At 41.7% G+C, this 26213-nt stretch overlaps 1 protein-coding gene across 2 annotated transcripts in view; it reads right to left on the minus strand.

Annotated features, from left to right (window-relative positions):
• PGM2 (phosphoglucomutase 2) overlaps positions 1-25761 on the minus strand; it is a 31451-nt gene extending 5690 nt beyond the window's left edge. The window contains exons 1-13 of one of the 2 annotated variants that reach the window (XM_014535421.1): positions 25592-25761; positions 20370-20537; positions 15634-15740; positions 11818-11902; positions 9403-9486; positions 9080-9273; positions 6277-6466; positions 5470-5567; positions 3916-4096; positions 3731-3824; positions 2363-2492; positions 1485-1674; positions 50-183 (exon numbers count right to left, since the gene is read on the minus strand). In XM_014535421.1, coding sequence (XP_014390907.1) covers positions 50-183; positions 1485-1674; positions 2363-2492; positions 3731-3824; positions 3916-4096; positions 5470-5567; positions 6277-6466; positions 9080-9273; positions 9403-9486; positions 11818-11902; positions 15634-15740; positions 20370-20456 — 1574 coding nt within the window. In that variant the 5' untranslated portion in view covers positions 20457-20537; positions 25592-25761. Of the gene's footprint in view, positions 1-49; positions 184-1484; positions 1675-2362; positions 2493-3730; positions 3825-3915; positions 4097-5469; positions 5568-6276; positions 6467-9079; positions 9274-9402; positions 9487-11817; positions 11903-15633; positions 15741-20369; positions 20538-22177; positions 22229-25591 lie in introns of those variants that run through there. The other variant, XM_014535420.1, reaches the window with a different exon arrangement.
• Positions 25762-26213: the final 452 nt, after the last annotated feature.

The following is a 26213-nucleotide window of genomic DNA, read 5'->3' on the forward strand; positions in this document are numbered from 1 at the left end:
AACAGAACCAACTAGGAAGTTTAGGGACTGAAAACCATCCACATCTTACCTGTTTCCAGGCGGGGCACACAGTTCCGCGTAGTACTTGATTTTGGGCTCTGTCCCACTGGTCCGCATGGTGGCCACGCATCCATTCGCAAAGGTAAAGGTGATCATTTGGCTGCTTTTACTAGTAGGGAGAACCTAGGAATGAATTATACACATTCTGAATGTATATAGTAACAGACACTCTTCTGGCCTAAATAATAATTTCCTCTAGATACGCAAGAAAATAAATGCCAAGCAACTATATTGGTTCAGGAAGAAGAACATTGTGGAGAAAATCTGAAAATGCACTCCATACAAATGACACACTAGATAATAATAAAAAGGAAATGTGTGAAATTTAACTAAACTTTGTAGGCTTTTTACCTCTTCCGTTCTACTCATGAAAACAATTAAAGCTTTACTAAAATTGAAATATATAATTTCACAAGAAATTGATTTGAATAGACTAATAATGCATTACAAAAAAAAATAAAATAAAAACAATACAAGACCGTACTTAACTTTGCAAAAATGTCTATGGACAGACTTAAAAAAAAATAAAGCTTCTGGCAGATGTATTCATAACTGGATGTATTCACTAAAATGACAGGAGTACGAGAAACAAAACAAGGGCAAAGAGGAAGAAAGGGAACCGCAGTAGATGGGGTTGCCAGCCAATCTGGGAAGTCAGAAAACAGATGGAGGAGCAAACCTGCCCCGGAACACGGGGTGACAGCTGAGCACTGCAGGCGACAGACGAGAACCCAGTCAAGGTGTTCTGCAAAACCTTGCCAAGCTCACTACCTGAGGCACCAGGTACTGCAAAGGGCAGGGGAAAAGCAAGGTGGTATTTGAAAGTAGCTGTTAGACCCTCTCAGATGCTCACCCTCTGCCATATTAATACAAACACAGAATCTCATGTCACCCTAAGTTATGGTATAAATGTATTGTGAGGACAGGGAGGAAGGGGAATGGTGAATGCTGGAAGTGTAAGAACTAAATCCTTATCTCCATAACAGAAAATTAATAGAGTCTAACACTGATAATTCAAAACATCACCATATAAGCACAGTATTTAGAAACCTGCTGGTAAAGTCCAGGAGAAAAAACTGAGAGGGAATGTGGTTGTCGATGCATGACAATGAGATGGCACTGGTTGGATCTGCCATGTTTCATTGTAACTCTTAATACTATTTATCTTTTAGTAATATATGGTGTATTGCCCGGCTGATGTGGCTCCGTGGCTGAGTGTCGACCTAAGAACCAGGAGGTCACAGTTCAATTCCCAGTCAGGGCACATGCCCAGGTTGTGGGCTCTGTCACCTGTAGGGGGTGTGCAGGAGGCAAGCCGATCAATGATTGTCTCTCATCCTTGATGTTTCTATCTCTCTCTCCCTCTCCCTTCCTCTCTGAAATCACTAACAGACAAGAGTTTGATGAAAGTGGATGTGACTTACCGCTTTTTTGTCAGGCTGGCCATCATCATAGCCAGTGGTAAGGTCCCTAATGCCAGAAATCTCAAATCTGCCACAAGTTTTTGGATAATTATTCTTCCCATCATAGTTTCTAAGGTTCTCAAATAATTTCTTAATGGTTCCTTGATCATGGCAGATAAAATATGAAGCTTTGGTAATATGGTAGCCATACCTATCAAAACAAATACAAATACATGCAAAATGAGGAATAAATAATTCTGCATAGCGTATACAGAACGGGCACCAACCAGCACATTCTCAAATACGTAATGAGACAAATGACCATGACTAGCTTCAAAGCAATCATTTAGCATTAAAAAGGAGCTACAACAATTTACCTGAGGGCTCACCAAGCTGCTACCTTGCCTTCAGCCTATATTTGTAAGTAAAATTATACTGGAACAGCCATACAGCGCCCATTGCATTATGTACTGTGTCTGGCTGCTTTTGCATCAGAAAGGCAAGAGTTGAGAAATTGCTATAAAGACTAAATAGACGTTTCATGAACACATTTAATCTTTTTTGGCAGCAGACACTTAAAATCACATTCTGTGTCATGTTCTCATTTAGTAAAGATTAGTGCTATCACAAATGGTAAGTATCAAAAGGAAAAGATAATCTCTTGTTTCGTTTTCTTAAGAAATAGAATTCATAACTAAAGTCAGAGCATTGGAAAGAATATTAGCATCTCATACGCAAGAACATAATACACTTAAAATACATTGCCACGTGTGGTAATGTATGTTAACGACTTATTGTGGCAACCATGTCCCAATATATACACATATTGAATCATTACATTGTACACATGAAACTAATCAAATTATATTACTTCAATTCAATAATCAATAGAAACTTACTCAACATAGATGGCCTTTAGCTGCTGAGACAGAGACAAATTTTTGGTTGCAAGAAAGCTAGCCAGCTCTGCGCTTATGACGGCGGCACTGACTCCATCTTTGTCCAGAACAAAAGGGCAGCACATATATCCTGCAGAGACACATGTCAGACACAGACACTTAGGAGTGGGTTCCTTTGTAACATTGTGGTGCATGTATCTACACACACCCTGCCTATCACATAAGTGGTTTTACAGTATAAGAGATGGATGCTTCTCATTTGCCAATATTATAATTAAGAATCTAGCCAGTGCTCAGCACATAGTAGGCCTTCAAGAAGTATTTGTTGAATAACCTGTAAGGAGAGTCTTCCTCCCAGACAATGGTGCTTGTTTCCTAGTTCCAGCCCAAATTCCTCCAGCTCCCACAGAACTGTTTCCAGTTGTTCTAGTCAAGGCTTATGCTGTCTTCTCTGAATCCCCATAGTTCTTGTGAGTTACATTATTCATCTTGGTTCCTGGCCTATTGTCTTCTGTGTGGTAATTTAACTAGATCCTTGGCAACTGCTGTAGGCAGAGGTCAGTGCCCATTTCTTTCAGAATGACTGTGTAATTGACATGCAATAAATATTTGATAAACCAATGCAAAAATATTATTAAATAAAAAGCTATAGAAAGAGAAGACTGCCAATTGTGAGAAAAAAAGAGCAACGCTGAGCAATTCCACTTCGTTTACTTGGTTCAATTTTATGGGTGCTGCAGGAAATATGCAGATGAATAAGAAGAATACATATTATAGGATAAATATGATGTGTCAGAGCTTTTTCTGAATGAATAGCTAAAATATCCCCAGCACAAACATCTGGATTTCAGGTGTCTGTGGCTCACTCTCCTTTCTGCTCATTCCTATTGATAGTTTAAGACAAGTGTTTTTCCGTCATCCTGGCTGGGCTTGGGGTCACCCTTTCAGGTGACAATCCCTTTGATGAAGGCACCACGACTCGGCCTTCTTCCCTGTGGACAGACACTTAGGTCTGGGTATCAACTCCACAGTTGAGGAAAAACATCACACTCCCCCAAAAATGTGGATTCTTAAGCTGCCAGCAGCCATGTGCATAATATCGCTGTTTTCAGTCATCTGGGGAAAGGATTCACTTTCTTACACTAATGGCTTGGTTATTTGCCAGATTTTCTTTCTAGCTGAATGCAATCTGAGATGCCAATTTAGGGATAGGACAGTTCAAAGCTCTTTGAATGCCACAGAAGCAAAGCAAACTGTGTGCTCCTGTTTCACACTAATTTACTGAACCCAAATCCAAATCCACATCTTTCCCCACATATTTGCATTCTGTGTATCAACAAATTCTATGAGCATCACATGGCTTCTTACCAATAGCTTCTTCAAATGCAAATAAGACATTTTTCCCCTGGTCTATTAGCTGCTTGGCTCGGTTTCCCATCCACTTAAAGCCAGTTAATGTTTCCTAAAGGGATAATCCAAAAGAGAAAGACGTGCCTTAGACCTTCAGTAGAGCAAATGAAAGGCGAAAGACTATGTGCCCCCAAAAACCTTACCTCAAAGTGAAAACCCTCCTTTAAGGCAATGGCCCGCAAGATTTTGGAGGAGACGGTGCTGGACAGCATGTATGTGTCCTTGAGGGCACTGGGATCTTGGTTCTTTTCTTTCCAACAAGTAAAGAGCCACCAGCCCAAGAGGGCCCCCAACTCGTTGCCAGAAAACACTCTCCATTCACCACTGAAAAGAAAACAACCGCGCACTGCTGAGGTCTCCAAAGACACTGGGAGTCCCTGCAACGGGACAAGGAAGCTAAACAAGGTTCAAGGTCGTTTCTGGAAGACGTCCTGTTATTGTTGTTTAAATAACTGGCCAGAAACGTGACTGCCGCTTCCCAAACATGTGAGCATCTATCACGTCTCAGCCAGTTTGCCTAGACAAACAGCCAATCTTTGAAGAGCGTGTAAAAGTATGTCAGTGATTACACATCATTCCTTTTCTCTTTGTTTTCCGCAAAGGCTTTTTCAACACAACAGAAATATGCTGACAAGATCCCCCAACTATACTAGTGTGTACGTCTTAATTTTCGGTCAGTTTTATTGAGTCTGAGAAGGCAACAGCTTAGCATTCCTTAAGATTGAGCTTGGTGCTAAAATGGTGAGAACGCCAAAAACATGCATGGGTTTATCTTCCTCTCTGTGGCCCACATGGCTAGAAGTACATTGCATGTTCCAGCACGTATCACCTTAGCTTGATTTTCTAAAAACGGATATAGAATTGACTCTGTTTTATCATAATCTAAAACCCTAATCCTTTAATAGCATCCCACTCCCCAAAACGTCACATATGCCATCTGATACCTGAAACTGCTTGATCCCTGCCGGCCTTTCAATGCCTCCCACCCTGCAACTTATCACCCCTCTGTGCACACTCTACAGCAGTGGTTCTCAACCTTTTGGCCCTTTAAATACAGTTCCTTATGTTGTGACCCCAACCATAAAATTATTTTCGTTGCTATTTCATAATTGTAATGTTGCTACTGTTGTGAATCGTAATGTAAATATCTGATATGCAGGATGGTCTTAGGCGACCCCTGTAAAAGGGTCGTTCGACCACGAAAGGGGTTGCGACCCACAGGTTGAGAACCGCTGCTCTACAGTCAAACTTGCCTTACACTGTCAGTACTCCACAGACACTCCTCTCTAGTCTGCTCAACCTGAGTTCAACATTTCCTCGAAGGTCAGCTCCTTACCAAACCTGCTGGCAAATAAAGAACTGCAAAGCCAGCACCAAGCAAAGCACTTTGTCCTCATTAGGCACTGAGTCATTAATGATAATGAAATCAATGATAAAAAGATAACAGGGAGTGATTTCAATTCCAGGTTCACACTGGGCGGGTTCACTCTGCATTGTGCTTGCAGAGTAATCGTGTGGCCCCCGTGTCAGCACCCTGCTCGGTGTTGGAAGACTCTCCAGAAACCCAGTGAGATGATCATTGGCAAAGTAAATGGGAAATATTGCCAAATAGGTCCAGTCTCCCCAGAAGCATTTTCCTGCCCAAGATGTCACCCTTTATCATTTCTATTATGTAGGCAATCACAATGAGTTCGTACCTGTCTTGCTTTTCTGCTACAGCAAGTCTATCAGCATCTGGGTCATTTGCTAAAATGACTTTGGCCTTGATTTTGTCAGCCAAAGCAAAAGATAAAGTCTGAAAAAGAGCAGAAAGAAAGAATATTTCCATCAAGAATCAAGGACATTGCAGTCTTTAAAAACGTTCAGTTATTTAAGAACCAAAAGAGAATTTTCCCCAAACTCAGGCTGAATTTTATTTCTGGAGCTGGTCTTGGCTGGTCATGTATTACTTCCTGAGCCAGGTCAGATAATGAGAGAACCAGAGCACGACCCAAGCCTGCCCATGGAATTCACCCCACAGCTGATCGTGTGTGTGCAGCTGGAGTGGTACCTCCAGGCTTCCCATGTGATCAACCTCACAAACCAACCAAAACAAACTGGCTCTCTGAATCTCATTGTTACCCTACCCTTTAAAAGGCTGAAGGAACCATAATTTAAATAGTACTTCCTCATATCAGAAAAATGACAATTAAGGAATAAAATTCATGGGAGGATAAATTTCCATTCTATTACTGTTTCCTTTTGGCATTAAGGAAGCACAGTAACTTAAACTTAATTCATGAAATTTAATTTAAAACATTTAGATTTCAGCCCTCATATCCTGATGCTAACATATCTAATTTGAAAGTTCCTTTAAGAAATGGATGATTAATAAATATAAATATTTCCAATGATGAAATTATTTTTGTTCCATACAATGAAAGCACATAAAAAACCGTATTGTACTTGGTAGTCATAGATTTGAACAGAAGAGGTAAGCTTTATAAATAAAAACAGGAGGTTACCAAGACACCTTCACCCTCTTCGGGATTTGGGTATTTCACTGTTGGGAACTCAGGGTCGGGATCCTTCTGTTCGGGAACAGCCGCGGGAGGAACAAAGTCAAAAGCCTGGAAAGCCGACTGCACGAAGCGGTGGCCCACGCCGTGGACGGAGGTGTGCACAAACCTCAGCTTGGTCTCCTTGTTCACGCTCCTGGAACCAGACACGTCACGGAAAATGATCAAATACACAAACATGACTTTCAAAACGGGAAGGTTTGCAAAGTATCAAGGAACCAGATCCACAAGACATCAATGTGATACAAACGTACAACGAGGGTCTTTCTAATCGCATTAAAAAAACTTACTCCTCTCCAATATACTACCCCTCTTCCAACAGGCTCAAGTTTTAAATTTTACTCTGCAGTTATTTTCAGCAAATCTGATTCCTGTCAGAGTTTATGATGCAGCATTCACACCGAGAGCGGGAGAGCAGAAAGAGCCCTGGGCTCAGGTTCCAACCTATGGCAAATATCTGATATATAATAAACACTCAATTAGTATTAGCAATTGTTTGAGAAAAGTAGTTTCCAATTGGTCAAAGAAGGATAGGTTCTTCAATTTAACATGTTGGTACAACCACAAACCTTTTAGGAAAAAAAAACACCTAATTAAACAAAATTAAAAACCACCAATGACTCAAAAGAGTTAAATATTACAAAATATAAATATACAAGTCCAAAAAATAGGGGGCGGTTTGTTTTTTTTTATAATTGTGGCGTAGAGTCTTCTTAAGTATGACACAAAACCTGGAAGTCATAAATTAAAAACTGGTAAACATCAAATTTTTATAGAAGTTCAGCAGAAAGATTCAATGAAAAAATCCAAAGGCAACACTGGAAAGGAAAATATTTGAAAATAATGAAGTCCAGTTTTCTACATAGGCAAAGAGGTTTCACAAATACAAAAGATGAACAAATACACAGAAAAATATAGGTTAGATAAATATGAAAAACAGCTTATTTAGAATGCAAATAAAGTGAGATATTACTTTCATTTAACAAACTGGGAAACATGAGAAACTTGATAATACTCAGTGAGGTAAGAATGTGTGGCTCATATCCCGTTGGTGGGAGTGTCAACTAACATTTTTGAAGAGCAATTTGTAAACCATTATCAACTTTGTAAATGCACATACAATTCTGATGCCAGAAATGCACCTAAGGATACACATGGAAATATGTGCACTTAGATACACACACAGACATGACCCACAGACTCCAGTAACTGCTCAAGAGCTCCTTGGAGTGGCCCAAACTGGAAACCCTTAGCTTTTTTGTTGTTTTGTTTTGTTTTAATCCTCACCAGAGACATGCTGAGAGAGAGGGAAAGAGACAGAGAAAGAGAGATGAGAGTGAGAGAGAACATCAGTCAGTGCCTTCCGTACGTGCCCTGACCAGGGATTGAACCCACAACCTAGGGATGTGCCCTGAGCGGGAATCGAACTGGCAACCTTTAGGTGCACAGGACGACACTCAACCAACTGAGCCGCTCCAGGCTGGCAGAAACCCTTAGTCTTTGTGAAGCTGACTCAGAGGGACAGAAGGAAGGCTCGAAGAAGTGTTTTACTTGTTCCCAACATTTAAAAATTAGGGGATTTCACAAACCAAATCTCGGTTTCCAGTTTCTTTCAGGGAGAAAAAGTCAGATGGCCTGGCAACTCCGGATGACGTTTGCACAGGGTAACGCCCAGCTGGCACGGCTGCTCCTTCATATGTGACTGAGGTTCCACAGGCTACGCGGGAGCCTGCTCTCCCAGGTGGTCCAATAACTACATTATTAGAGACAACCTAAAAAATTCCACTTCCTGAAAACCAGTGGTGGACCCATAGCAAACTACGGAAGGACGACACTGCCTCAGCTCGTCTGCTTCTTATTTCATGGTCATGACTGAGTCTGTGTCACTGGGTTAAATAAACGGGCACAGCAGACATTACAAAAACAAGTGTCAGGACTAGCAGGGGGTAATAGAGAAAGTATCCGTGACAAATTAACTGGAGAGAAAAGGCATCGCACAAACAACACGCACGGTATATTCCTATTGATGGTTTGAAATATATTGCACGTATGTATGCTTGCATATGCACAGAAAATTTCTGGAAAGTTGAAAAAAAGTCAGTGTTTCCTACTCAACACCTTTCAACAAGTTTTATATATACATATACTAGTATACAAACACACATACACTCTCCTACACATATATGAGTCTACAGCAGAGGTCAGCAAACTGTGGCCTATGGGCCAGCCACCTGCCACTGAGCCAAACCAGCTAGGGCTGCTTTTGTAAACAAACTTATTTTTTGGAACACAGCTAGGTTTGCGCTCATTCATTTACACATCATCTATGGCTGCTTTCCCGTGACAGCAGAGCACACACACACATACACTCTCATACACATATATGAGTCTACAGCAGAGGTCAGCAAACTGTGGCCTATGGGCCAGCCACCTGCCACTGAGCCAAACCAGCTAGGGCTGCTTTTGTAAACAAACTTATTTTTTGGAACACAGCTAGGTTTGCGCTCATTCATTTACACATCATCTATGGCTGCTTTCCCGTGACAGCAGAGCCGGGCAGGTGTGACAGTCTATATGGCTCGCAAATCCAAAAATATTCACTATCCGCCTTTTTAAGGAATGTTACCAAACCCCTGTCCACAGTCTCTAAAATCAGACGCAGCTACAGTTTATGTACCAGGTGAAGTGAGAGAGCCTGGCTGAATCACACTAACTGAACTCACCTGAGGTGAGTGTGCAATCCATTTACCTGTGAAAACAGTATTTTCTAAGGTCTTCATAGTAGTCCTTACTGATGGAAGCACTTGGGTCGTGAAGGAGCGGACTGCCGTTAAGTAAGGAATCATCCCAAGCTTGGGGCCACGGCTCCAGGTTCTCTTCAATAGCTTGAGAAATCCCTTTGTCGTGCGGGTGGGTGATCTGAGCTCCGTTAGCCCAGTAGACCTGAGAACGCAGGCACACATCCACACAGGATGCGGTTAATGGAAACGCATCCATTCCCCGTGCTCCCAAACTGTGGAGGGGTAGGGTTCGCCGAGAAGGACATACGTGTGGACAGAAAAATAAAAGTACCTTATAACCATCGTCTTGCTTCGGGTTGTGGGAGGCAGTTATCATGATCCCAGCACAAAGTTTCAAATGCAGCACTGTGTAGGGCTGTCACGGCAGGAAACAAGAGCAGTTTTTTTTATATAATACATCTTTTTTTCTTTTTTTATTGTCTAAAGTTTTACGTATGTCTCCTTTTCCCCCAATTGCCCCTCCCACCCAGCCATTCCCACCCGAGGCAAGCCCCCACCGTCCCAGTGTCTGTGTTCATTGGTTTTGCTAATATGCATGCATACAAATCCTTTGGTTGCTCTCTAACCATCCCCACCCCTGCCCATACCGTTTGTCTCTGGATCTATTCTTGTTCATCAAATTATGTTGATCATTATATCCCACATATGAGTGAGATCACTTGATATTTATCTTTCTCCAACTGGCTTATTTCGCTTAGCATAATGCTCTCCAGTTCCATCCATGCTGATGGAACAAGAGCAGTTTTCAACACACACATTAGGTATATGTAAAATGTCTATTCTAGGTATATTGCTTATTTATATCAAGTTGTTCCCTTTTAATAAACCTAATATATAAATATCATAACCTGTCATTCAGTATTTTCGTGCCACACCCAAGCAGTATACTCTTATTACCCTTGGAACTAACTCACTGCTCAAAGTTCTGGGACATGTACCCTAATAAGGAGAATATTTCCCTAGGTGCCTTCTTCTCATTGTCTTCTACCTGGTAGAACTAGAAAACTCTCCAAACCATAATATGGTCTAAGCTTCCATTTCACATTCTTTTAAGCCTTCTTCTTGGGACAGAAGCGTATAGATCCAGTTTATTTCCTTTCACTGCTTTCTCTTCTCTTCTTTCCCCCTACTTGCTTTTAGGGAAAAAATTATATCTTGGTCATTTATCTTTGCTCCAGAATAAAAGCTCCCTCTCTTGTATTTCTACTTGGCTCCTATCTTTACAAGACTACTTCTCAAAATGGGGAAAGGGGCCTGTCCCCTCTGTGGCCACACACGGGATTTACCAAGCACAGGCCACCGAGATCTAACCACGTGTCCCTCCACCCTCCCATTAAGTGGCTATTTGTCCCCTTAGGAGTTATCTCATATCTGCCATGTGTCCTGGAGCAAAGTAAAGGGAGAATCACTCCATTGAGTGGGAAGTGACCATGAGACACTCATTTAATTCATGTCTGATATAAAAATAATTGCTATTGCCCTGGCCGGTTTTCTCAATGGTTAGAGCATTGGCCCAAGGACCAAAGGGTCACAGTTTTGGTTCCTGGGTCAAGGGCATGTAGCTGGGTTGCAGGTTACCTCCACTCTGGTCAGGGAGCATGTGAGAGGCAACCAATCCATGTGTCTCTCTCACATTGATGTTTCTCTCTCACATCAATGTTTCTCTCTATCTCCCCCACTTTCTTTCTCCCTCCCTTCCATTCTCTCTAAAAATCAATGGAAAAAACATATCCTTGGGTGAGGACTAATAATAATAATAGTAATAATAACAATTGCTATAAACACTTACATAGTACAGAAAACCAAGGATGCTCAAAAACATTGCAATTTTCCCATCAAACAATAACCTGAACCATATTTGAATGTGACATTGAGTGTCCCCTGGGTTATTATAATCTCGAAGGTGCTGCATCTACCTGTCAGTGCACTAGAGATGGTAAACACAAACCAACGGGCGTTACTTTTCCTGTGTCCATACACATTCATTTCTATGTAATGTAAGTAACTGTATTCAGATCATGTTTTTGGCTTAATTTCTAAAAAAATATATTCTTAGCATCTGGCTCCGCTCATAAAAGTTCTATCTACTTAAAAACAACAGCTGCCACAGTCCCTATGGTCCTTTTCTTTAGATTCTGCTACATTAAGTATTTAATAAAAATCTTACTAAAACATGCCAAGCATGCTTTCTGTACTGGCCATGAATAATATTTAGAATGCACATTTGCATAAAAAGCTGGTGCACCAACTTGTCAAAAATATTCATGGTAAGACGTGGATGGAGGTGAATTCAGATTTAGAAGATTTAGATATGAGAGGTTTTCTAACTGTAATAGCTGGGAAAAACAACTACATTAAATGAAAAAAACAAACACACACACACACACACACACACACACACACCAAAGACATTTTGCTAACAAGCGAAAATATCTTTTGAATACAAGCAAAAGGAAAACTGCACTTAAAAATATCAATTCTGAAAAATCAAAAGTTGAACATCAGAGACATATTACTAAGATGTGGGAGAAACATTCCTGGAGAGAAGAAAGGACACCCCATAAATGCCAGGCGTTTTCCTGTCATTCAAATACCTGATTCCCAATAGCACTAAAGCCTGTAAAATTCAGCCATGTCCCATCCCCAACCCTGTGACAGGAAATTATAAAATGAACTAGCTACTTACCACAAAAGGGGTTGGGGTTATATCAGAGAACAGGTACACAGGAATCCCCTGAGTGATAAACGTGGTTGCAGCAAGGCGGGCAAATCTGGAAACGCGAGATGGGGGAGAAAGGAGAGGAGTGGTCAGGACGGTGAGTGACAGTGAAGAAGGAAATGAATACCTGGCCACTTCTCTAGATTGAGCATAGCAGCCAGAGCAAGGAAAACCTTAATACACTTCCATTGGCATAGGATACTAAAGCGGGAGGAACCTTGGGAGTCACCTCATTTTATTTGTATACCCGTTTCACAGAAATGGGACGGAAGCTGAGAAAGGCCAGATAACGTGTCCCATGTCCAACAGACACGTAGCAGCTGAGCCAGGCCTACACCCAAGTCTTTCGACTCCTGGTCTATCTCAGTGGTTCTTGGCCAGGAGAGGTTCTGCCCCCAGGGGGATTCTGAAATGTCTGAGGACATTTTTTATCATCACTGGGGGTAGGAGTAAGGTTCTACTGGGAGTTAGTGTGTATAAGTAAGGGATGCCACTAAACAACCTGCAGGGCAGTCCCCCACAACAGAATCATCTGGCCCAGCATGAAGTCGCATGTCAATAGTGCAGAGACTGAGAAATTCTAATGGAGAGCTATCGCAATCCAGTATAGACCATGCAGACTAGCATTTGATTACATGTTATCTTATTGGCATGTGTGTGTGTGTGTGTCATATATATGTATATGACATATATGTATATGACATATATGTATATGACATATACACATCTGACATATATGTATATGACATATATGTATATGACATATATGTATATGACATATATGTATATGACATATATGTATATGACATATATGTATATGACATATATGTATATGACATATATGTATATGACATATATGTATATGACATATATGTATATGACATATATGTATATGACATATATGTATATGACATATACACATCTTAGCTTCATTCAGTCCTTAAAAGACTTAAATGTCACTGACATTTTTCTTAACTTCTACAGCTACTGGCTTAGGGTAGGATGCAGGGCATCAAGTCTTTATTCATGCTTGGAGTAAAATACTCAACCACAATAAATGAGCAATTTACTTCCAGTGAACATTATATATTACAGGATTAACCCGATCATTCATTCTCTTCCCAAATCCCGGGAGTTGGCCGGGCACAAGAGATCTCTGCACTTTTTTAACAGTGAAAATTCCTAAGATCAATAGTAATACAGAATGATTTTGACAGAAAAAGAAGGTCTCTTCATAGGAGAGAGTCATAAAAATAGCAAAATTCATCAAAAACAAGTTTAATAAAAATCTGAGTTAAATCTAAATTGTATTTCCTAGAATGTATGGCAAGGAAGTCACTTTCAATCTCACGAAACATTCAGACTGATTTTAAAGGCACCTTCTTAAAGTTGGCAAAGCAGACACTCAACACACAGAGCAAACAAAAGTAGGTTTACCATTGTATGTGAAACACAGAGTTTATTCTTGTATTATTATTTATTAATTATTGCATTCTTTTCCATACAAACCACTGTAAACCTACTTTTGCCCCACCCTGTATAAATGATTATATATATATATGAACTAAGTTACAAATGTGCACAAAAAAATTCAATGTGTTCTCTGCATATGCTTAACAGTTGTAGCATATGTTCCCCACCCAATATTTAAAGTTGAAAGATTAAAGAATGAATAAATATTTCCTTGGGTAAAATTCTGAGACTACCGAAGTACCCAACTCGTTAAGAAGATTCCATTGACTGATCATGAGTGCTTTCCCATGTTTAATATTGAGGCTACAATCTCTAAATGCTTGCATGTTGTAGGTGATAGCCCTGAGCTCCATCCCATCCCATCCCATCCCACTCTGAAACCTGAACCATAAACTTAAGTAGAATTAATAACATAGGTTACTTCTTGGAAATAATGTGGCTCCAAGGCCAGAGCAAGAAATACCTGTACTTTAATTGACAATGTTAACATATCTAAAGGATGTGTCAACCAGAAACAGGGTAGTCAGCCTGAAATGAAGAAACCTGAGAAGCCAAACAAGCAGAACTAGCCACACATACTGTACCTGCTCTGGCTGGGGGATCTGACCTGCCCCTGGGGTCAGTAAAACATGCGTATGATCTAATTCTAACAGCAAGTTCATGAACTGAAAAGTGACAAACTGCTATTCTGGTTGGTACAACATTACTCTCTTGAAAATGTAATCCATGTGCATCTGTCCCTGAGAGCTACAACTTCTCTCTTGCTTTGTTGAGAAAAAAAATCACTTTTTTGAGCCTGCAATTGAAGATCAAAAACCTTAGGTCCGTGGTCGGCAAACTGCGGCTCGCGAGCCACACGCGGCTCTTTGGCCCCTTGAGTGTGGCTCTTCCTAAGCCTTAGGAGTACCCTAATTAAGTTAATAACAATGTACCTACCTATATAGTTTAAGTTTAAAAAATTTGGCTCTCAAAAGAAATTTCAATCGTTGTACTGTTGATATTTGGCTCTGTTGACTAATGAATTTGCCGACCACTGCCTTAGGTCATCCTGAGTTCAATCTGGGGACTGATGTCATCTAGTCCTTGGCCCTGACCATGTTCCCTTCCTCACAGCCACACATTTGTTCCCATTAATGCTTCTCTCTTAGGCTACAAGTTCCTGAAAGGCGAAGATTAGGACTGACCTCAAACAGCACTGTAGATAGAGTTCATGAGAATTTCATTAATATTAAATATTTGTGTGTTCTTCCAATCCAAGAAACTACTAATCCTTATACTCTGAAGTGACTAAAAAAATTCATAATAGAAGAAGTATTTAAGTTAAAAAAAAAAGGTCACATTGCATGATTAAGAGCAGGGATTGGCAATTACAGCTCATTTTGTAAATAGGGTTTTACTGGAACACTGGCATGTCCATTCAGTTATGTGCTGTCCATGGCTGTTTTTGTGCTACATGGCAGAATCGGTAGATGTGAAAGAGAGTGTACGACCCACAAGGTATAAGATGTTTACTATTTGCCCTTTCGAGATAAAAGTACATGCCATAAAGGTTGTTATGAGGATTAAATGAGTAATACCTAAGTGCCTAGCTCACATTCAGCACTCAAATAATTGATGTCCTGTCATCACTACTACCATCATCATCACCACCACCACACTCATCATCATGACCATCACCATCATCGTCACCATCATCATAATCACCACCACCATTATCACCACCATCATCACCATCGTCATCATTACCTTCCTATAGTTACATAACAGAGACTCCCATTGGTCTGTGAATGTTATAAGAATAAAGCTTGAAATGGGCATGCAAGAATGAAAGGAGATCATGAAGCTTATGAGTAGTAGAAGAAAAAATTACATAATAAGTGAGAAGGAGAAATAAGGTTGCCACTTAAAAAAAATCATTCATTTAGACAAGTATTAAATTCTAAATTGTCAAAATAATTTCATTTTCTTAACCCAAACATAAAATCAGAATTCTTAAAAGTTTGCAAACAGAACTTACCCATCATTTTCGTAGTTATGCAATATAGCTGACATGTTTTTTAAAGGCAAGAGATTGAAATGATGATTAAAAATAAAACCACAGAATCACTACAAAGAAATACTTTCACAAGTATCTTTTTTGTTTGTTTTTGTTTTTTGTTTGTAAAATGTTGGGTAGTACAGTCAACCCTGTGATATTCTCCAATAAGGGCTGCTCTCTCCAACCCTTTATTTTAGGAGGATTGTATCAGCAGAGTCTTGCTTCATCAGACTCAGCCTTCTTAGTCCTCCAGCATAAACAGCTTTATGTACCTTTTGCTGCTGCTTCCACTTGCTGGGTGAGCTCGAGCATCAAAGCTGATCACGACACCTCTTTGCTTAAGGTCACTGAATTGCTTTTCCAGGTATCTGCAAAATCCCTAAAAAATACCCATGGATTAAAAGAGTATATATGTTTTAACACATCATATGTGTATGATAAATTGGTCAATTTTTCTCCATTTCCACAAGAGAGCATTGTAGCAGAGAAGGGAGAAATCCCTCAGTAATTAAACAAACCGAACAAGGAGAAAACAAAAGCTTTATTTATTGTTGATCTACTAGTATATGGGTCAGGTACTATGCTGACACTTAATATCTAATATCACTAACCCTAGATCAACTCTGCCAACAAGTCCCATTTTTCAGATGGGAAAACTAAGGCTCAGAGATGCTCAGTGACTTGCCCAGGTACAAGAATAGCAGAGCCTGGATTTGCTCCCCAGGTCTGGTTAGAGGTGTTCAGTGCGGGGTTAAAAGCACACAGTGTCTGTGCGTTTGGACTCCACTCTGCCACCTGCAAGCAAATGACAAGTTCCTTAATCTCTTGGTGCCTCAGTTTTCTTTTCTGTGAAACAAGAATAAGAATAGTACCTATCTCAACAGGCTGTTGTAAAGATTAAATGAGTTAAAATATGCCAAGTGCTGAGAATATAACACCAAGAAAGCACTATGTGTACCTGTTAGAAGCACTGTTTTTATTGTTATTTTCCTTTAGAGCCGACATTCCTTCTTTTACATTAGTTCTAAGTGCCTGAGGACAGGGGAGTGTTTCTGATATTTCTGCCTGCTCTGTGCCAGCAGCAGGTCAAAGGAACGCAATACATTTGATAAGATTTTGACAAATGACTAATCTAAACGTGTTTGTTTATGATATTGTTTTTAATTAGGTAGAGGTCTTAAGGAGGCCTATCAGTCCAAATACATGACACAGCCAATTATACAAATAAAAAGTATGCAGGTACGTGGGCTAGTACACTTGCCTAGAAATGATAAAACACACAATTCCTGTATCCCAGTGGGTGCAATAACATCACTTCAATCTGATACGAAAGATCACAAAACAGTGACCTTTGAATTCAACAGGTTTAGAATATTGGATAAATCAGGTTTTATCAGAGAACAAAGGTTGATCGGGTAATAACGATGGTTCATATCACTTATTTCACTTTGGCTGAAGGAAGTCATTTTTGGTAGGGAGGACATTCCCAGCTTTGTTGCCAGAGCAGCACCCATCTAGAACACCTTTAGTTTTTCCTGGACAAAAACATTGTGTTGGGCATATATCCTGAGGTTGAGTGATACAAAGGAAGAAGGACACATGTGTGTTGGTTTTGTGGGTTCCCCAGAAAGAACTGATGCTCACATTCTAAAGCTTACAACAGGGACAGCACCCTCTCCCCGTCCCTGGTCAACTCCTATGTTGTGACCCCAAAGTTCAAGGGGGCAAAAAGCTTTGGCCCCAAATCCTCACATCTCCAAATTGCTCAGAGACTCTGGAGCCTGCTGAGGCTGAGGACCTGAGAGCATGGCTAAGAAAAGACTCGGTGCGGGATGAAGGAGGTTTCAGAATTGAAATGTTACCCTGGAACACAAGAAATAAACTGTCTGGCTTCAAAAGGTCCAACTGTGACCAATATGAAAAAATTACAGAAAGGCAGGTTTTTGACTCAAAATAATGAAACCATCCTTTAATGACAACCATTCTCCAAAGACAGAATGGCTGTTTCAGAAGACTGTGAGTTCCCCATCATTCCTGTCTCACGCTCCGTTAAGTAACCTAAGCGGAAATTACAACCTCAATGAATGAAGCAAACAATACAAAAATTTCCCTCCAGCCTCTGTCCTGTTTCCCATTGGGGCAGTGTTCTCAACCTCCTGGCCCTTTAAATACAGTTCCTCATGTTGTGACCCAACCATAAAATTATTTTCGTTGCTACTTCATAACTGTAATTTTGCTACTGTTATGAATCGTAATGTAAATAAAAAAAAACTGGCCCTTTAAATACAGTTCCTCATGTTGTGACCCAACCATAAAATTATTTTCGTTGCTACTTCATAACTGTAATTTTGCTACTGTTATGAATCGTAATATGCAGGATGGTCTTAGGCGACCCCTGTGAAAGGGTCGTTCGACCGCCAAAGGGATCGAGACCCACAGGTTGAGAACCGCTGCATTGGGGTGTTCCCGACTCACATATATATGCTTCTGAAATCCAACCAGATGAATGTGAGGGCACCATGAGGAGAGTCCACACCAGAGACCAGCAGGCAGGGTGCGGAGGCCACAGGGAAAGCCAGCACATTCCGCCAGGTCACCCACCAGGGCTGGGAGTGGAAGCCTGTGGTGTCTGTCCTGGGAATCCTTGTCCTCTAATTTGGAAACCGTTCCTAATGTTGTCTCAACTCTTAACACCCTTGTCTCCTGTTGTAATTGTTCCAGTGTAGGCTGGGTGACTCCTTTGGAGTGGTGGGGACTATGGGGATATTATCCCAAGGGGTAGCTGATTATAAGAGATGACCTTTAAGGCTATGCTTGCATCTTAGTGTTGTGGGCTTCTTCGCTATCACAGCAACTAGTCCCAGGAAAGACCAATTCCTCTAGAGAAGAGGATGTATGAGATAGGTCCTAAGACTGTTCTGAGGCTAGACTGCAAAATTCCTAGAAACTAGATGGGGATGAATGCAGGAGAAAAGACTCTATGTTCAATGAGAAGCTCACAGAATCCCTTACCATTAGGCCTAATTGGAGGTGTGACCAATTGAATTTTCCAAAGATAGCTACACCATCCCCCATGCTTCTCTCATATGACACTGATGTTCCTCCAATGAGACTTGGGTGGCAACGTACCCTCTCCTTCAACATGAGCAGCCTATAAGACTCCCTTTTAACAAACACAACAGGGTGGAAGTAAGTGATGTGGGGTGACTTTCAAGGCGAGGTTATAAGAGTCAGTACAGCCTCCCCCTGGCACACACTGTCTGGATGCTATCCCAAGCCCCATGCTGTAAGGAAGCCCAGGCCACAGGTAGTGGTCCTGCCCCAGCTAAGATCTCAGCCAAGAGCCAGCAAGATCGGCAGACCTGTGAGGGAGGGAGCTCTCAGGTGATTCCAGGCTCCCAGCTGGCCTAGGTGACGCCTGGGGAGCAGAGATTGGTTGTCCCCACTGAGCTCCACTCACATTGCAGATCTGTGAGCAAAATAAACTGTTTAAAATCACTGTTTTGGGTGATTTGTTCTACAACCCTAGTCACTTGTCTTCTTAGGGTTTTGCTACAATGTGCCCAACTGCCTTTTATGCTGGGAGGTACATGTAAGGTACACACAGTCACTGTAGTCAATTTTTCCAGCCTTTTCTTCCTCAGAATTAAAGTGACCTTCATTCTAAGTAACCTTCAAGTCTAAGTAATTGGGAGACAGAAGAATCGGTTCTCCTTCATTTCCCTCATAAATAGCTCTTCTGTTTTGTCAGAGGCTTCATCTCTATTCCTAAAAGTTGGGTCTATTCCTCTGGCAGCAAAATTCACAAATGAAGGCAAGGGAACTCAGCAATAATTTCCACCCATACTGTACATTCCACCTAAATAGAATTGGCTCCCGGTGATTCTGGCAGTTTCAAAAGCTTTTTAATGCTTGCACCTGTACAACCACCACAAAAATTAGGAGGCCATGAAAGTCAGTCGGCTTAGTTGGTGAATTTGCACTGGAATGAAAGATCCATGAGTCTGTTTTAATCATTATTATATTCCCAATGTCTGGCACACAGTAGGCACTCAATAAATCTCTGCTAAATGAATGAGTGAATAAATAGCTGCATGAGTTTTGAAACAAGCACTGTTTCAACCAACTGCGCAAGCCTTGCTTTATGGAGTGAAAGTGTGATTCCTTGTGCCTAGACAAACCCATAAGACCTGTTTGTAATTAAAACAAGTTACACTTGGTTTACAAAGGGAGCCTGAGGTTAAGTTCCTCAAATAAGGAGGCTGTTGGACTGAGGTGGCTGTAATGCCTTAGTAGCCTAAGGAAGCAAACTGAAAGGTGAGCTTGTAAATGATTAAAGTAAAGAAATCAAAACCTGAGTTACAGAAGGAATGAGATTTCCTTCCCCCTTCCCCATCTAGCTGGATTACAAAGTTAAGTTTATGATTATGAAATAAAAACTAAACAGTTGTCTGTCAAAAATAAACAAACAGCCCTAGCCGGTTTGGTTCAGTGGATGGAGTGTCGGCCTGCGGAATGAAGGGTCCCGGGTTTGATTCCGGTCAAGGGCATGTGCCTTGGTTGCGGGCACATACCCAGTGGGAGGTGTGCAGGAGGCGGCTGATTGATGTTTCTCTCTCATGGATGTTTCTGACTCTCTGTCCCTCTCCCTTCCTCTCTGTGAAAAATCAATGAAATATATTTTAAAAAATAAAAAAATAAACAAACAAAAAGAAACCAAAACCTAAGGACAATCAACCACAAATAGCCACCGAGGCTTTCCCAAATAAGGTAATCACTTGAGCTATAGCCAATCTATTAATTTCCTTGCTCTGCTTCTGCCTCTTCTCAATAAGCCTGTCTCCTAGTTCCTGTCAGTGGAGGCTTCTAACCATTTCCAGTAGTTTCGTACTCCCCAAATGGAATAAATTTTTGCTCAGATAGACTTATAATTTTTTATTATGCCTCAGTTTACCTTTTAACACTGGGGGTATGGTAAGAATAACTAAAACGTATAAAAATGTGGTACCTGTGTAGTCTGGATGATGGTCAAGTCGTTCATACGAGCGAATCCTGCTCCCATAGCAGCTCGGAGGCCAGCTGTCCCGAACTCCATGCGAGCCCCGAAACATTTCTGTAGTTCTTCTTTATTTCCTTCTGCAACTAGTTGTTTCACTGACTCCAAAGTTAAAGGATTCTGCAAAACACAAATGTATACACCGATATGGCCAGGGAAATAACAACGAAAAGTCTGAAATATAAAAAAACCCCACAATAATTCTACCCTGGGGGAGGAATATATATATATATATCTCATATGCAAAGTGTCCCCTTGGGAGTTTGACTAACCAGGAGTTCGATCGTTCGCTATGGTGTGCGCTGACCACCAGGGGGCGGCGCGGGATGAAGGAAGGCCCCAGCCAGCAGCCACTAGGGACCCTCCTACCAGTGAAATTTCGTGCACTGGGCCTCTAGTATATTATATATAGGCTTTTTAATATTTTAATGCTGTGGAAATATAAAGCCAGTTTTTTTGAATTAAGAGTGATATTGTGATTAACAAAAAATATATATTTAGTTTTAGAATAGAAATATATAGTATTTAGTCTTTCCCTTTATAGTATAAGTATTATTTCTTTCCTACCACAGCAAGCAATTTGGGAAAAATGGAATGAACTTATAGGTTTTGGGGTCAAACACCCAGAATGGAATCTTAGGCACACCACCACTCACCAAGTCTATTCACTTGGGCAAACAGTCTAGAATGTTCCTTACAAAATGGTTTTGAGGTGGTTTACATCAAATTCATTAAATTAATGTAAAACATCTTTCTGTGCCTGACACTGAGTTGTAATCAAATGTTCAGTTTCTTCCCTAATGTCTTCAAATTTTTCCAGAGAGTGAAAGATTATACAATTTAAATCAAAACCTTATTTTTGTAGTGTTATAACTTGTACAATGATTTCACATACCTGGTCAAATTTGAATCTTGTAATGACTTCAAGAAGCAGACAAATAACAAAACAGCCATTTTACAGATAGAGACACCTCAGAGATTAATAGACTTGCTTAAACTGCATGATAAGCATGGATTTTGTGCTTTTTCTATTACATCCACTGCTTCAAATAGACATTCACACTAACCAGTTCAGTTCATCTTACACTGCCCTGTTCTCTTTGTACAATAGTTGTAGAAAATGTTAAGTGACAGTCACATTAATTCCATACCAGACATTTTAAAATAAGAACTCACAAGAACAATAAAGTACTTTATTCCTATTTTACAGTCATCATCTCACCAGATGAACATGCAAGCAAGATGTGTCCACATAATTAAACTTTGAAATGCTATTGCAATAAACCCTTGGCCTTTTGGAATTAAGCCCACATTTCCAGATTATTCCAGATTCACAAGGAATCCAATAAAAGCCCACCTTTTGGGCTAAAACAGTGGTTCTAAACCTTGGCTGCACATTAGAATCACCTGGGAATCTTTTTAAAATCCTGATTTCTGGGCCTCATCCTCCGGAAATTCTTCTTTGTTTTGGGGTGGGGCCACAACATTAGTAACAAAGAAACAGAATTTCCAGAGGATGAGGCCCAGAAATCAGGATTTTAAAAAGATTCCCAGGTGATTCTAATGTGCAGCCAAGGTTGAGAACCACTGGGCTAAAAGCAATAACCACTCATCACAAAGCACAGTCTGACCAATCAGATCGGCAGATGCCTCAAAGAAGGGCTCAGGTGTGGCACATAAGAAAGGTTCAATCAATATTTGTGAAGCCAATGAGAAAACAGAAACTTCAAGGCCACACCCAATCTGGTGATTCTCAGTACCAATGTGGAAAATCTTAATCGGCCTTGCGTGTCCATCAAAGACCAACAGCCTGAGAGAAACCAAATGTGGCCCAGAGATGAGAATGAAAAATCAAGAGGGCAACAGAGCTGAGAATCAGCCGTGGGAGTGACCAAAGCTGACAGCAGCTAGAAGAACAGGGTGAAGGCCGAGTGGAAATGCAGGGTGACCTGCCGCCCTTGGGGGCTCAGACCAGAGGGCTGCGATGCTTTCAGCTAGCAGGAATTTCCCTCTTGCTGCCTGTCTCCAGCCAAAGAAGAAACTGGAAGAGGAAAGAACAGAAGTGGTAGAAATTAAAAAATGAAAAGGACATCCCCTCCCTTCTACCCAGGGAGGTACCCTCTCTCCCAGGGGTGGGGAACTTTTTTCCTGCCAAGGCCATTTGGATATTTATAACATCATTCACGGGCCATACAAAATTCTCAACTTAAAAATTAGCCTGCTCTATTTGGTCAGACATTTAATGACCTCATCCCTCATGCTAGGCAGGGCCAGACCAAATGACTTCTCAGGCCTCATATGGCCCAGGGGTCAGACGTTCCCCACCCTTGCTCTATACAGTGACAACATTTTGTGGACATTAGTTGTTTATTTCTTCAAAGAGAAAGTTTTGTGGAACAATTCAGTACCAGCTAAGAGATTTCTACAAACTGCAGGTTATCAGAAATGGAGCCATTTTCCTGTCCTAAGGAATTGCAAGGCTATCTTTCCAGGAAAAGGAAAACCACCCAGTTGCCAACAGCATCCAGAAACAGGATGTGCCTTTCATGTCCGGGGCCAGGGGCAGAGGGAGAGGGAGGCCTGGTCCTGCAGACAGGACGTGCAATCTTCTCCATTTACTCAACTACTTTAGGTGCAGGTGCTCCCCGCTTTTCCAAAGTGTGTGTTACAAAAGACCTGTTAGTGCCTGTTTTTGCTACCTGGAAAAAAAAAGAAATCCAAAGAGGATTTTCGCCTTTATGAAAAAAGGTGAAAAGTGAAAGCAGCGGGTCAGCATTTTGGCAGCAGCGACAGTGGCCCCGCCAAGCTCCTCCCGGGAACGACACTCAGCATCTCAGCCTCAGGCCGCCAGGGCTGTGCGCTGTGTCTGTGGCACCTGTGCTTTATCTCGGTTTATTCTGCACATCCCTCAGCAAGATGTGTCCTAAGGCAGTGGTCGGCAAACCGCGGCTCGCGAGCCACATGCGGCTCTTTGGCCCCTTGAGTGTGGCTCTTCCACAAAATACCACGTGCGGGCGCACACGTACAGTGCAATTGAAACTTCGTGGCCCATGCGCAGAAGTCGGTTTTCGGAAAGGAGATAGACGAAACAAGTGTACAAGACGAGTGTGGATGGGAGAGTTGGAAGGGGTCTACCTCAGCGAACGTACCTCAATCAGATTGAGGACGTTTTCAGCAAAGGCCAGCTTAGGAGTGCCCTAATTAAGTTAATAACAATGTACCTACCTATATAGTTTCAGTTTAAAAAATTTGGCTCTCAAAAGAAATTTCAATCGTTGTACTGTTGATATTTGGCTCTGTTGACTAATGAGTTTGCCGACCACTGTCCTAAAGGATCAGAAAAGCTGAAGAGCTCATAGGGTGTGTTAGGCTTAGCATAAAACTGAACGTAATTAAGCGTTTGACCCTGATGAATGAAATGAAGACTCGATGCGTGTGCTGACCTTGCCTGCGTCCACCACTCATACTATCACTTAACGTAAAACTGAACGTAATTAAGCGTTTTGACCCTGATGAATGAAATGAAGACACGATGTGTGTGCTGACCTTGCCTGCGTCCACCACTCATACTATCTGCAGGCAGAGAGAATCCTGAAAGCTGCTGCCGTTACTATCAGTTCTGCTACTAGCAGAGTGGTCCTTCCCTCAATGGATAAAACGGAGGGTCTGCTGCTTGACGGGATTGACAAGTGTACAAAGCGTGGTGTGTATTTACAATGTCATTCCTGCTTTTACTATATATACGGTTATTTTACGCTTTATGTGTTATTTGGTATCACTCGGTATGTTATTTTTGGGGTCTGAGAAAGCTGAAAATATTTTCCATGTAAATGAATGGTGATTGCTTCTTTGCTTTCCGGCCTTTGGGCTTACCAAAGATTTCACAGGAAACCTCTACTTTCGGAGAGCGGGGGAAACCTGTATCTACTCTGCATCTGCACTGTCAGGCCCTGCTGTATGACTTGTTGGAGTCCAGGGCAAAATGAAAAACAGGACCCCCCGTTCAACAATTTTTAAGAATTTCCAGACAGGACAACAGAGTGTTTAACCAAGTGCTGGGCCCTCTAGGGGTAGGGGTTCTGTGCAAACCCCATCAGACCTCGTGCCTTTGAAGTCAGCCCTGGAGACAGACATTAAGCAAATAAACCTACAAATAAGTTTTGTTTGTTTGTTTGACCAATCCCAGTAAGAGCCGTGAAGGAAAAGAACAGTCTGTTTAGGGAGCATATTAGGGAGAAATAATTTACCCTCAGGAGCCAGGGAATGCCAAATGAAAAACAGGACCCCTCATTCAACAATTTTTAAGAATTTCCAGACAGGACAGCAGAGTGTTTAACCAAGTGCTGGGCCCTCTAGGGGAAGGGGTTCTGTGCAAACCCCATCAGACCTCATGCCTTTGAAGTCAGCCCTGGAGACAGACATTAAACAAATAAACCTACAAGTAAGTTTTGTTTGTTTGACCAATCCCAGTAAGAGCTGTGAAGGAAAAGAACAGTCTGTTTAGGGAGCGTATTAGGGAGAAATAATTTACCCTCAGGAGCCAGGGAAGCCTCTCTACATAAGCCACTGTGGCCTAAAAGGAGCCACATACTAAACCAGACCAGCTCGGGGGAGGCCTGCGTGAGTGGAGGCCTTACAAACTCAGAGACCTAAAGTAACCACGTAGGATGGTCTGAAATTAAAACTTTTCAACTAAAAGCAATTTATGGTGGGTAATCATGTTCTAGGCTGGTATCTTCCCTGACAAAGGTCAATCTTGACCTTAATAAAGCCTGTCTATTGTCTTTTTGCGTCACCATAACGTATCCTTGAAATATCAAAGTAATTTTCATTTTTCCGACGTCTCAAAGCACAGGCACAGCTCTGCGGAGACCACAAATGCCCTCATTGTTACTGAATTAATTGTTGACTGTTAACTATCCTGTACGCATCTGTGTAAAATAAATATGTGTCTATTATTGCTCTTTTTATCCAATCCCAGAGGTTTCCCAGCTTTGCTAGCTCCCACCTCCCTAGTCTGTCACCAATGGATTTCATGTAACCCACTTACTCCTCTTTTGATTGCAATGTATAAAATAAGGAGCAAAACTGCCTGCCATTCTCCGAGCATTATCTCAATCCGTTGAGATTTTGCTTCCCGGCAACTGTTAACAGTTTGGCTCAAAGGAACTCACAAAAATTCTTCACAGGTTTGAATGTTTCTTCCCTTGACACCACATTTAAGTTCGGATTCGGAACATGAGTGACAGCATGAGAAACAAGTTCAGCAGAAGTGAGCAGCACACATCCCAAGAACACCAGTAGCCGGCAGGAAGCAACAAGTCGGAAGTGGAGACTCCAGTTAGAGAGGAGAGAGGGAGGGAGGCAGGTCTGAAGTTGGCTTTCCTCTCTGCTCCAGCATCTAAGAGAGGGAACAGAACTAGGGGTGCTGCGTCCAAGGGCTTCCCTCCCATCAGAGACCTAAGAAAGATGCCTGAAGTCAGGCGGGCCCAACCCATGTTTGCAACTAAGCAGCTGGGAGATGTGGATGGGAAGGCTGGTCTGCAGAGTTCCCAGGAGCCAAAGGCACGGGCGGGACGGAACGATTCCGGGTGGTGGGGGATGCACACCCCACTGCAGAGGACGAGCGGCGGGCGGAGGGTCGGGAACGCGTGCAGTCCTCAGTTAGACAAGACCCCGAGGCCGGCCGGGTTCGGGCCCACCGCTCTCCCCCTGACTCCCGATCTCGCAGCCCCGGCCGGGCGGCTCGCTGGTTTGGTCCTGGGCCTGCCTTTCCCGGACAAGCTCCGCAGGTGC

This window comes from Myotis brandtii, unplaced genomic scaffold (assembly GCF_000412655.1).
Source record: "Myotis brandtii unplaced genomic scaffold, ASM41265v1 scaffold1437, whole genome shotgun sequence".
Taxonomy (NCBI): Eukaryota; Metazoa; Chordata; class Mammalia; order Chiroptera; family Vespertilionidae; genus Myotis; species Myotis brandtii.